At 38.6% G+C, this 12,112-nt stretch overlaps 1 protein-coding gene across 3 annotated transcripts in view; it reads right to left on the reverse strand.

The window, feature by feature from the left end:
* Positions 1 to 12,112, reverse strand: part of ADK (adenosine kinase) — a 283,761-nt gene that overhangs the window by 157,218 nt on the left and 114,431 nt on the right. For all 3 annotated transcript variants that reach the window (XM_058188632.1, XM_058188631.1, XM_058188630.1), the window contains exons 5-6: positions 5,293 to 5,465; positions 1,712 to 1,820 (exon numbers count right to left, since the gene is read on the reverse strand). In XM_058188632.1, coding sequence (XP_058044615.1) covers positions 1,712 to 1,820; positions 5,293 to 5,465 — 282 coding nt within the window. The remainder of the gene's footprint in view (positions 1 to 1,711; positions 1,821 to 5,292; positions 5,466 to 12,112) is intronic.

Consider the following 12,112-nt stretch of genomic DNA (forward strand, 5'->3'; position numbering starts at 1 on the left):
AGACCCCTGTCCTAGACCACATCTAGGAATGCATCTTTGTCTTGGTAACTCCATTGTAACCAAATTTATTTTCCTGGATTTTTTGAACATTGGTGGGGACGATGAAAAAAAACACCCCTCTTTATGCCTCCAGCTCCACTTCACCTTCCTCTTGTAATTCTCCGAAGTATTTGCTCTCTTCTAACAATGTCATTTGTCTCCTGATGGATAGAAGCAATTAGTCAGTCTGATGAACTTTACACCCCAGGTTCCGGCTATCCACACCAGGCAACTTCTGATGGTATCTTGATTGGTCTAGAGCAGGGATGTCAAACTTGATTTTGTTGAGGGCCGCATCAGGGTTGTATTTGACCTGGGGAAGTAGTAGCCAGCTTGACATCACTCTTGTCAGGGGGTGGAGGGGGCTGCGGTGGCCTGAGCACTCCAGCAGCAAAAATGGGCTCCTGAGCTCCATTTTCGGCCACGATGGCCTCCTGCAGCCTTCTGCCAGTGAAAATGGAGCTTGTCGGGTGTGTGTGTGTACTTTTCACTTGGAGAGGGTTACAAGAGGCTGTCGTGGCTATAAAAGGAGTCTGGGAGGACAGTGCATGACCCACTGTGCTTCGTTTTCACCAGCAGAGGCACAGTGGGCTGGTCCTTTGTTGTTTCCAGGGTGGCCTTGCAGGCTAGATCTAAGCGCCCCATGGGCCAGATACAGGCCCTAGGCCTTAAGTTTGACATCCCTCTATCCCAGTTTGACACAACTGCTCTATCCCTCACAGTACTCAAGCCTCTCCCACTAATAGCAGTAGTACTTAAATACCGCTTCATACAGCCCACTCTAAGTGGTTTACAGAATCAGCTTCTTGCCCCCAACAAACTGGGTCCTCATTTTACCCATCTCAGAAGGATGGAAGGCTCAGTCAACCTTGAGCAAGTAAGAATCAAACTGCTGAACTGCTGGCAGCCAGCAGTCAGCAGAGTTAGCCTGCAATGCTGCATTCTAATCACTGCACCACCCACCTCTTCTCAATACTCTCCACTTCCTCCTCAAGAGAGAGTTTTCTAGGTTGTTTGATTTTTGGGGTGGGAGAATCTTTTTTTTTTTTAATTTGAATTTATATCCCGCCCTTCTCCAAAGACTCAGGGCAGCTTACACTGTGTTAAGCAATAGTCTTCATCTATTTGTATATTATACACAGTCAACTTTATTGCCCCCAACAATCTGGGTCCTCATTTTACCTACCTTATAAAGGATGGAAGGCTGAGTCAACCTTAATCTTAACAGAACTTTCTAATTTTTTTTATTTTTTAAAATAATCCTACAACTTTTAATTTTTGTTTAGTTCTTTGGATGCCTTGTGGTAGACAAGTGAATAAAAATATTCTAGACAAATATTTTCTTGCATAGTTGTATGAAAGAAGGAACATCCATCATTCTTATCCCTCTTATCCCTATCCAAAACACTTTTGTCTGCATTCAAGAAACAAAGCAAGAATATTCTTATACTATATACTTCAGAAACAAATACTAATTTAGGAAACATCAGGAAAATAACAATGAATAGATTCTTCCCAAGCAAGTAGGCCAACAGGCAGGTCAAACCATGAGTGTATGAAAACATAAATATAAATTCATTTCTAAGATTTGGTTTGCACAAAATGTAATTTGTGAGCCAAAAATTCAAGATCTCAATGCAAATGAACATTTTGCAACATTAACCACACTTACTGCAATATAATAAACTTTAGCTTTTTCCACCAGTTTCCAGTTCTTCTCCATATCAAGATGTTTTTCCTTCTTATAGCAATTAGCAGCAGCCAAGTTAGCAATCAGAGACCTAAAAAAAATCATTAAAATAAGTCAGCTTTCTAATCCTCTCATAGAATAACTACAATTTCCTTACTACCCCTTAATTATTTAATCAACAAATTTATGGAATGTCACTGGAGACCATGCCATGTACTCTAAGATGCTACCTAACCTTTCCGCTCTGCGCTGTGGTCCCAATTTTTCGAATAATATGTACAAAGCATTAGCAGGCTGAGAAGTAGGAGCTGCACACTCATCCCAGTGTGTTGTATTTAATTGTTGTTTTCTCTAATAGTCCACTTGGGTGGCTGAGTGTTTAATACTGTATGAAAAAATACCCCAAAGAACCTAATGACTGATACACTGGAAGAAATAGAAAGGGTTTTTCAATTAAAAGTGGAAAAAGCATTAAAATATCAAAGAGCCTGACTAGTTTGCTTCCAGAATATAAGGTATATTGGGGATACAAGGGGGGAAAAATCAATGGAAAAGAATCTTAATAGAGGGTGGATTTTCCCTCGCTGTGATCTTCAGGAATCTTTTAATAGGAAGCAAGGGTTAAGAATGCATTTTTGTGTTTGCCATCCTGCACTCGTATAATTGTAAAAAGGTAGCAGGGGCAGGAGCACTGATGTTATATGATTATGACATCCATGCAAAATGAGACAAACACATGGTTCATGTTATTTGCACCAGGATACACACAATGACACTGTGATGTCATAACAGCTTCAGCAGCAAGCAATGGGTCTGCCCCAAACTGGTTTTCTACCTAGAGCAGAGAAAGGACAGGGAAAATAAGAAGCAAAAAAAAAGAGAGGAATTATTTCCCCCACTTTCTCTTTTATTAGACATTGGGGAATACACTGCACAATTTTGTTGCTGGTCTTACTTGATTAATTTGCCTGTAGAAGGGGACAGAACAAAATGACCTTGAAACAATTAAACACGGTTGGATAGAGTATTTACATGGAAGATGACAAGGAAATGCTAAAATTATAGGTTAGATTAGGAAGATTAATGCAGGCAATAAAAAACTGCTGCAAAGAAAACAACTTTGCCATGTCCATTTAGTCACCAGGAGCGATGTTCTATTCAAGACAGCTGCCTTCATTTAATGTCTGAGCCTTATGCCTTAAAAAGAGATTGAAGTAGGTCTCTTCTTTCATATCCTGGTTGAAAATTTCTTCCAGCTCTTTTTACTAACCTATTGTCCTATGTAGTTTAGACCAGGAGGCCTCCAAATGTGGCAACTTTAAGACTTATGGACTTCAAATCCCAGGATTCCTCATGCTGGCTGGGCAATTCTGGAAGTTGAAGTCCACAAGTCTTAACACTGCCAAGTTTGGAGACCTCCTGGTTTGGACTGTTAAGCCAGAGATGGATTTTAGTCTACAATGAACATTTAAAAATAAATGTCATTCAGATGAAAAAGGCCTGGTTGGTACAGTGGTATAATACAATTCTGTTATCTTGAGAAGCGTATTAATAAGAAAAACTATCAAAGATCCTGGTGCTGCTGTCAAAATGGGGCACATTTAATGCAGTCAAGATTTTCATCTTCTGTGATTAGAATTATCTAAATCCATACAGACATTTTTATCTTTTATCAATGTTCTTACTTTGCAAATTTTCAAACCTAAAATCTGTTCACTGCTATTCCACCAAAATCAAGATATAAACTCTTTACCAAACAAGGAGAAAAAGGCCACCTTTTCAAAATTGCTTTGAGCTGATTAAAAAATGAATGTATAAAAATAGTGTAGATAATGAGGAAAGCATTGTTATCCATATTTTATAATCACAGCTCTTATTCACAACCGAACAGTCAGTCCTAACTGCAGAATTAATTTTATCATGAAAAGTGCAGGGAAGTACAAAAACAAATGGATTTATTCTTTTGAAATGCAGTGTAGAAAGCAGAGACGTATTTTATAGTGTCAACAGCAAGGAAGTTAAGGAGAAACATTGCGTAATTTCAATTTCTAAATTAAACTCTTCAATAAACTTGATGTCAAAATCAACTATCTACTGCATACAATCTCTGGGACACTCCTTAAATGGAATTAATAGGATGGCTTTTAAAAAGTACCTTTCACTAAACTAGATGTATGCCTTTCTTTTATTCTAACCAATTTCTACTGTTTTCAAAATAAACTAAAACTATCCATAGAGTCAAGAATCCCAATTCATATCTTTTAGAGCCACCCTTAGACAAAAATGTTTTGCATAATCAAATACTCCAGGATGGGTAGAATATTTTATGTTTAAAAATTCCTGTTAGCCACCCAGAGTTGCATTTGTGGGGAGGGGAGCCATATAAATCCATTTAAACAAACAAACAAACAAACCTTGCCCTCTCTGAAATTCACACCCATTTCCTTTCTCCACAATAATAGTATTTTTTCTTACCATTTTTAGAGTACTGGTGCTACTTTTTCATATTTTTACTTGTCTGAGGCTGTCCAATCCTCCTGTAAATAAATATAGGCCAATTTTCTGACCCAGATCATCCTGCTATAAGTAATACTATTATGACACCAAGAGCAAATCTGCATATTGCATTATGCCATGAGACACTGAGCAGACCAAACTAAACCATAAACCACAGCTTGCCTCATCGGCCAACACTGAACTCAAATCAAGCCAAGCACACTATGGGTTTATGCTATGTGTGTGGACCCAGCCAAAAGGTGAGGCTCAAATCAGGAATTTGATTTGCTGGCCCTTTGTACCAGTCCTTCTCAGCAATGGCCTCCACAGGAGGCAGTCCTCAGAAACACAGAGAGAGGAGTGCCATCTGGTTGGTTGCAAGCACCCAGTGAGATACAGGAATCTTATTTCCCCAAATGGAAATGGGGCGCATTCCAGGTGTAGCCCGTAAGATTTAGTTGCGACCTCTGCCACAATGCAAGCCATGATAAGGGCTTCCTGTATCTTCTGCTTGTTTACTCCACGTCTCAGGAGAACATAATGTTGTGGCCTGTCAGCTGAATCAGATGAGGAGGTGGCGTGGGAGTCAGGGTCAGCATCAAGGCAACCTGAGAGCTCCAAGGGGGAAGAGAGAGAATGGAGCTGGCAGAGAGACAGACAGAGGCGGAGCCTGGACTGTCCATCAGCCCTCAACTGGAGAGTCAACAGCCCCCAGGTCTTGAGGTGGCTGATGAGGAAGAGGAGGAGCATCTGGGTCCAGTGCCCGACATGCGAATGCACAGAAGGCAGGGGAAAGAAGAGCAGTGGTAATCTGTGTGCCGATCCTTGGGATGGAAGAGCCACCACTGCTACCGAAGCCCTACCCTAGCTCTGGGGATAAAAGGCAGGGTGTGGAGATGAACAGGTGTGGCAGACAACTATTCATCGCCCTGCCGGACAGACTTATTAGCCTGTGGTGAGAAAGAAACTTTTTGTTGGGGCTGCTGGCGCTCCTAATAAAGGAATCATTGCTTCAACTACAGAGGGTTTGTCATGTTTGGGCAGCTGGGTCAGAACACATAGCCAACCTGTTATCACTGGTGATGCAGGCAGCGCAGGTTCCCGTCGGTTCTTCGCTTTGTTCATAGTAGTGAGCATCGACATGGGCTTCTTCCGTTTTTCTTTTGAGGATCTCACCAAATTTATCAGTTCCAATGCAGCCAAAAAAGGTTGCGGCTTTGTAGGGGAACTGGATCATCCACTGCAATTAAAGCAGAAAAAAAATGAAACATTTGTAATTACATCTAGATTTCCATCACACCGTAGAGCACGTTAAACTGTTTTAAAGGCAAAACTATACCAAAGAATTAACACTTTAACAAAGTCAAATCAAAGTCAAAATCAAAGTCAATTGATAAGATCTTTAACTTAAGTTACATTTTGATGGCTTTCAAATTACTTAATTCTTTAGATTGTCCAAAGAAACGAAAATGGACGTATTTTAGTTATGTAGTTTATTACCACTATATTAATTATATAGTTTATTACCAATTTTATATGTAACCGATAATTCCCCTAAAATTCGAATGTTCCAGGAAAACAAAACCAGAAGTTCATTTAGTTTGAAATGTAACAAAATAAATAATGCTTAAAAAGAAAACAACTTCAATTTTATTCTAATGAAGGAATGCTGAGGTTATACAGATACTGAATAAAGAAGCAAATTAACAGAGTTAGGCAATGCAAACTCTACAAGGAACAAATCTCTATATAGAATACAATTGTATATATTGTAGTAGTAGTAGTAGTAGTACTGTAGTAATAACAACAACATTTATTTATTTATTTATTTAATTTATTTATTTATTTTTGTCACAACAGTATACACAAACATCGTCATAAATAAAAACAAGTTATCATGAAAGAAATATATGTATATATAAGTAAAAACGTGCAACAACTATGTTAATTTGTTATAATGAAGGGAACAATAGGACAGGAACGGTAGGCCCAATAATAACAACAGGTTCCCCCTCCCTCTATCCGCTCCCTTTTTATATTTTAGATTTTGTGTAACTGTAAGCCATCCAGTGTTACCCTATGGTAAGATGTACATACGTACATACATACATAAATAAATGCATTCACATTCACATATACATACTCATAGATTTACTGGAAAATAGTAACCCATCAAAGTCCCTGAAAAAGACCTTATCACACATAAAATAATTGTTTCATTTTTACATTTTTATTAGTACTGCCTATTTGCACAACATCAAAAAAAAAATTAAAAACTAAATTGGTGAAAGAAAAATTCAAAAATTCAAAAACAAGCACTGAGAAATACATGTGTATGTATCAAAGGCCCAAAAAGCATCTCTGTAATCTTAAAAAGAGATATACAATTATTTCAACTACCTAATTACTTCTGACTAGAAAATATCAGTACAGCTGAAGATAATTACAGTAACTATTTTGGTGCTATAACCAAAAGAGTAATATTTATTTTATTTATTAGATTTTTATTCCATCTTTATTACTTTATAAGTAACTCAAGGAATTCAATGAATTCAACTCAATGAATACATTTTTTATGATGACTATGATCATGATTTATCATTTATAGCTTTTATATACAATGAGAGCTTATACACTTAAGAAAAATTCCTTGTGTGTCCAATCACACTTGGCCAATAAAGCTATTCTATTCTATTCTATTCTATTCTATTCTATTCTATTCTATTCTATTCTATTCTATTCTCATTCCCTATTCTATTCTATTTCCACTCCCTATTCTATTCTATTCTATTCTATTCTATTCTATTCTATTCTATTCTGTTCTATTAATTCCACTCCCTATCGTATCCTATCCTATCCTATCCTATCCTATCCTATCTCCACTCTCTATTCTATTCTATTCTATTTTATTCTATTCTATTCTATTCTAGTCTCATTCCCTATTCTATTTCCACTCCCTATTCTATTCTATTCTATTCTATTCTATTCTATTCTATTCTATTCTATTAATTCCACTCCCTATCCTATCCTATCCTATCCTATCCTATCCTATCCTATCCTATCCTATCTCCACTCTCTATTCTATTCTATTCTATTCTATTCTATTCTATTCTATTCTATTCTATTCTATTTCCACTCCCTATTCTATTCTATTCTGTTCTGTTCTGTTCTATTAATTCCACTCCCTATCCTATCCTATCCTATCCTATCCTATCCTATCCTACCCTACCCTACCCTACCCTATCCTATCCTATCCTATCCTATCTCCACTCTCTATTCTATTCTATTCTATTCTATTCTATTCTATTCTATTCTATTCTATTCTATTCTATTTCCACTCCCTATTCTATTCTATTCTGTTCTGTTCTATTAATTCCACTCCCTATCCTATCCTATCCTATCCTATCCTATCCTATCCTATCCTATCCTATCCTATCTCCACACTCTATTCTATTCTATTCTATTCTATTCTATTCTATTCTATTCTATTCTATTCTATTCTATTCTATTCTAGTCTAGTCTAGTCTAGTCTAGTCTAGTCTAGTCTAGTCTAGTCTAGTCTAAAATTGTCCTACGGCAATTTGTCCTAGGTGAGTTGGCTGCAGTGAATTGGCTGTGGTGGGTTGTCCCATTCCCATGGGGGAGCACCAACCACTCCTGAAGGCAAGTTGTTCCACTCATGGATAACTGTCCCTGGCTAATTCTGATAACTAACAACCAAAATATCTTGTGTTCTAACAAAATGTAAATCTGGCCAAAGCTACACAGAATTCATTATCAAAGAACGCTGAATGGTTTTTTTTCTAATTCCTTTAAGGACTTTTGACTCAAGTGAGTATTGAACTGGGCATTATCACCAGTGGTGATTATATACAATAATTTATTACAGCTGTTCCAACACAATGTAGAAAGATTTTGATTGGTAAACTGCAACATTAAATGCATAGTGTAATGTGTTTTTGCTTTTGCTTTAATAACCCATTGAGGTGGGTTTAGAGGGAAATTCATGTATCAGTTACCCAGTCTCAGTTCACAACCTCCTCCCTTTTTTACCATAAGAGTTCTAAAGAATCCTTTGATGACAGCACAGATCTTGACTCTTATCTGGAGTGTTACTTAAAGATGTTTTGCAGACTTAACTGCAAAAGGCTTGCTAAATTGGTTTGATAAACTGATGTACGGTATTTCAAAATAAGAGTACAGATAACAATACACTCTTTTTTTATAATAAACCCAACAATTGAGGTTTTTTTCTTTAATGGAAAATCTGAACAAAAAGCTTTAGAGAGCATTAAAATGGTCTACGTCATAAATAAAGTACCGAAAACAGGGTGAACTTAAGAACAATATTTGGTATCTGCAAAGACACCCCAGTATAAATTATTGACCCCTTCAAGTTTGCTGAAGCTGCCCAACGAACTGTTTGCGGGCCCAAGCCTCTAAAATCTAATAGTGTTATCAATTATGGACTAATGGTTAAAAAAAGGAAACCAGAAGATGGCAGCCCTTGACTTACAATCGTAACTGAGCCCAGAATTACGATCACAGGTATCATGTGATCGGACCCGAATTTTTGACATTTTTTGCAGCTGTTGTAAAGCAAACACCACAGTTGTTAAGAGAACACACTGTAGACATTAAGTGAATCGATTTTCCCCAATACGTTTTTTGGTTGCTGGAAATTAGAAGTAAATACTGGAAGACGGCAAAAACAATGTTGTAAATCGTGCGTCTGCAAACAGGCAGAAAGGCAAGTCATTGTAATTTCAAAAATGTGTCTGAAGTAGCTTTGAGATGGGATGGGATGGGATGGGATGGGATGGGATGGGATAGGATAGGAGCTGGAAGGTACCTTGGAGGTCTTCTAGTCCAGCCCCCAGCCCGCCTGCTGTTACCACATGCCTCCCACCGACCCGTACGCTCTCACAGAGAGGGGCTTCTCAGGGTGCCGTCCGCCAAGCAATGTCGGCTGGCGGCCCCCAGGGGAAGATCCTTCTCTGTGGGGGCTCCCACACTCTGGAACGAACTTCCCCCGGGTTTACGCCAAATACCTGACCTTCGGACCTTTCGCCGTGAACTGAAGACACATCTTTTTATTCGCGCGGGGCTGGCTTAAATTTTATGGTTTTTATAGTTTTTATTAATTTTAAATGGGGTTTTAGTTTTCTATATATTTTAAATTTTTAGGCAAAGTATAATAAGTTTTTAATCTTGCATTTTATATAATATTGTCTGTTTTTATTTGCCTGTATCAAATAAATAAATCAAATAAATCAAATAAATAAATAAATAAGCGGGAGAACGTATACCATTTCAGACAAGTGGCTGTCCACTCTTAAAAACCTCCAGTGACGGAGTGCCCACGATTTCTGGAGGCAAGCTGTTCCATTGGTTAATTGTCCTCACTGTTAGGAAATTTCTCCTTAATTCCAGGTTGCTTCTCTCTCTTTGATTAGTTCCCACCCATTATTTCTTGTCTTGCCCTCTGGTGCTTTGTAGAATAAATTGACCCCCTCTTCTTTGTGGCAGCCCCTCAAATACTGGAAGGCGGCAAAAACAATGTTGTAAATCGTATCTGCAAAGACACCCCAGTATAAATTATTGACCCCTTCAAGTTTGCTGAAGCTGCCCAACGAACTGTTTGCGGGCCCAAGCCTCTAAAATCTAATAGTGTTATCAATTATGGACTAATGGTTAAAAAAAGGAATCCAGAAGATGGCAGCCCTTGACTTACAATCGTAACTGAGCCCAGAATTACGATCACAGGTATCATGTGATCGGACCCGAATTTTTGACATTTTTTGCAGCTGTTGTAAAGCAAACACCACAGTTGTTAAGAGAACACTGTAGACATTAAGTGAATCGATTTTCCCCAATACGTTTTTTGGTTGCTGGAAATTAGAAGTAAATACTGGAAGACGGCAAAAACAATGTTGTAAATCGTGCGTCTGCAAACAGGCAGAAAGGCAAGTCATTGCAATTTCAAAAATGTGTCTGAAGTAGCTTTGAGATGGGATGGGATAGGATAGGAGCTGGAAGGTACCTTGGAGGTCTTCTAGTCCAGCCCCCAGCCTGCCTGCTGTTACCACATGCCTCCCACCAACCCGTACGCTGTCACAGAGAGGGACTTCTCAGGGTGCCGTCCGCCAAGCAATGTCGGCTGGCGGCCCCCAGGGGAAGGTCCTTCTCTGTGGGGGCTCCCACACTCTGGAACGAACTTCCCCCGGGTTTACGCCAAATACCTGACCTTCGGACCTTTCGCCGCGAACTGAAGACACATCTTTTTATTCGCGCAGGGCTGGCTTAAATTTTATGGTTTTTATAGTTTTTATTAATTTTAAATGGGGTTTTAGTTTTCTATATATTTTAAATTTTTAGGCAAAGTATAATAAGTTTTTAATCTTGCATTTTATATTGTATATTGTCTTGTCTGTTTTTATTTGCCTGTATCAAATAAATAAATCAAATAAATCAAATAAATAAATAAATAAGCGGGAGAACGTATACCACTTCAGACAAGTGGCTGTCCACTCTTAAAAACCTCCAGTGACGGAGTGCCCACGATTTCTGGAGGCAAGCTGTTCCATTGGTTAATTGTCCTCACTGTTAGGAAATTTCTCCTTAATTCCAGGTTGCTTCTCTCTCTTTGATTAGTTCCCACCCATTATTTCTTGTCTTGCCCTCTGGTGCTTTGTAGAATAAATTGACCCCCTCTTCTTTGTGGCAGCCCCTCAAATACTGGAAGACGGCAAAAACAATGTTGTAAATCGTATCTGCAAAGACACCCCAGTATAAATTATTGACCCCTTCAAGTTTGCTGAAGCTGCCCAACGAACTGTTTGCGGGCCCAAGCCTCTAAAATCTAATAGTGTTATCAATTATGGACTAATGGTTAAAAAAAGGAAACCAGAAGATGGCAGCCCTTGACTTACAACCGTAACTGAGCCCAGAATTACGATCACAGGTATCATGTGATCGGACCCGAATTTTTGACATTTTTTGCAGCTGTTGTAAAGCAAACACCACAGTTGTTAAGAGAACACTGTAGACATTAAGTGAATCGATTTTCCCCAATACGTTTTTTGGTTGCTGGAAATTAGAAGTAAATACTGGAAGACGGCAAAAACAATGTTGTAAATCGTGCGTCTGCAAACAGGCAGAAAGGCAAGTCATTGCAATTTCAAAAATGTGTCTGAAGTAGCTTTGAGATGGGATGGGATGGGATGGGATAGGATAGGAGCTGGAAGGTACCTTGGAGGTCTTCTAGTCCAGCCCCCAGCCTGCCTGCTGTTACCACATGCCTCCCACCAACCCGTACGCTGTCACAGAGAGGGACTTCTCAGGGTGCCGTCCGCCAAGCAATGTCGGCTGGCGGCCCCCAGGGGAAGGTCCTTCTCTGTGGGGGCTCCCACACTCTGGAACGAACTTCCCGGGTTTCGCCAAATACCTGACCTTGGACCTTCGCCGTGAACTGAAGACACATCTTTTTATTCGCGCAGGGCTGGCTTAAATTTTATGGTTTTTATAGTTTTTATTAATTTTAAATGGGGTTTTAGTTTTCTATATATTTTAAATTTTTAGGCAAAGTATAATAAGTTTTTAATCTTGCATTTTATATAATATTGTCTGTTTTTATTTGCCTGTATCAAATAAATAAATCAAATAAATAAATCAAATAAATCAAATAAATCAAATAAATCAAATAAATCAAATAAATCAAATAAATCAAATAAATAAATAAGCGGGAGAACGTATACCACTTCAGACAAGTGGCTGTCCACTCTTAAAAACCTCCAGTGACGGAGTGCCCACGATTTCTGGAGGCAAGCTGTTCCATTGGTTAATTGTCCTCACTGTTAGGAAATTTCTCCTTAATTCCAGGTTGCT

This window comes from Ahaetulla prasina, chromosome 6 (genome assembly GCF_028640845.1).
Source record: "Ahaetulla prasina isolate Xishuangbanna chromosome 6, ASM2864084v1, whole genome shotgun sequence".
Lineage (NCBI taxonomy): Eukaryota > Metazoa > Chordata > Lepidosauria > Squamata > Colubridae > Ahaetulla > Ahaetulla prasina.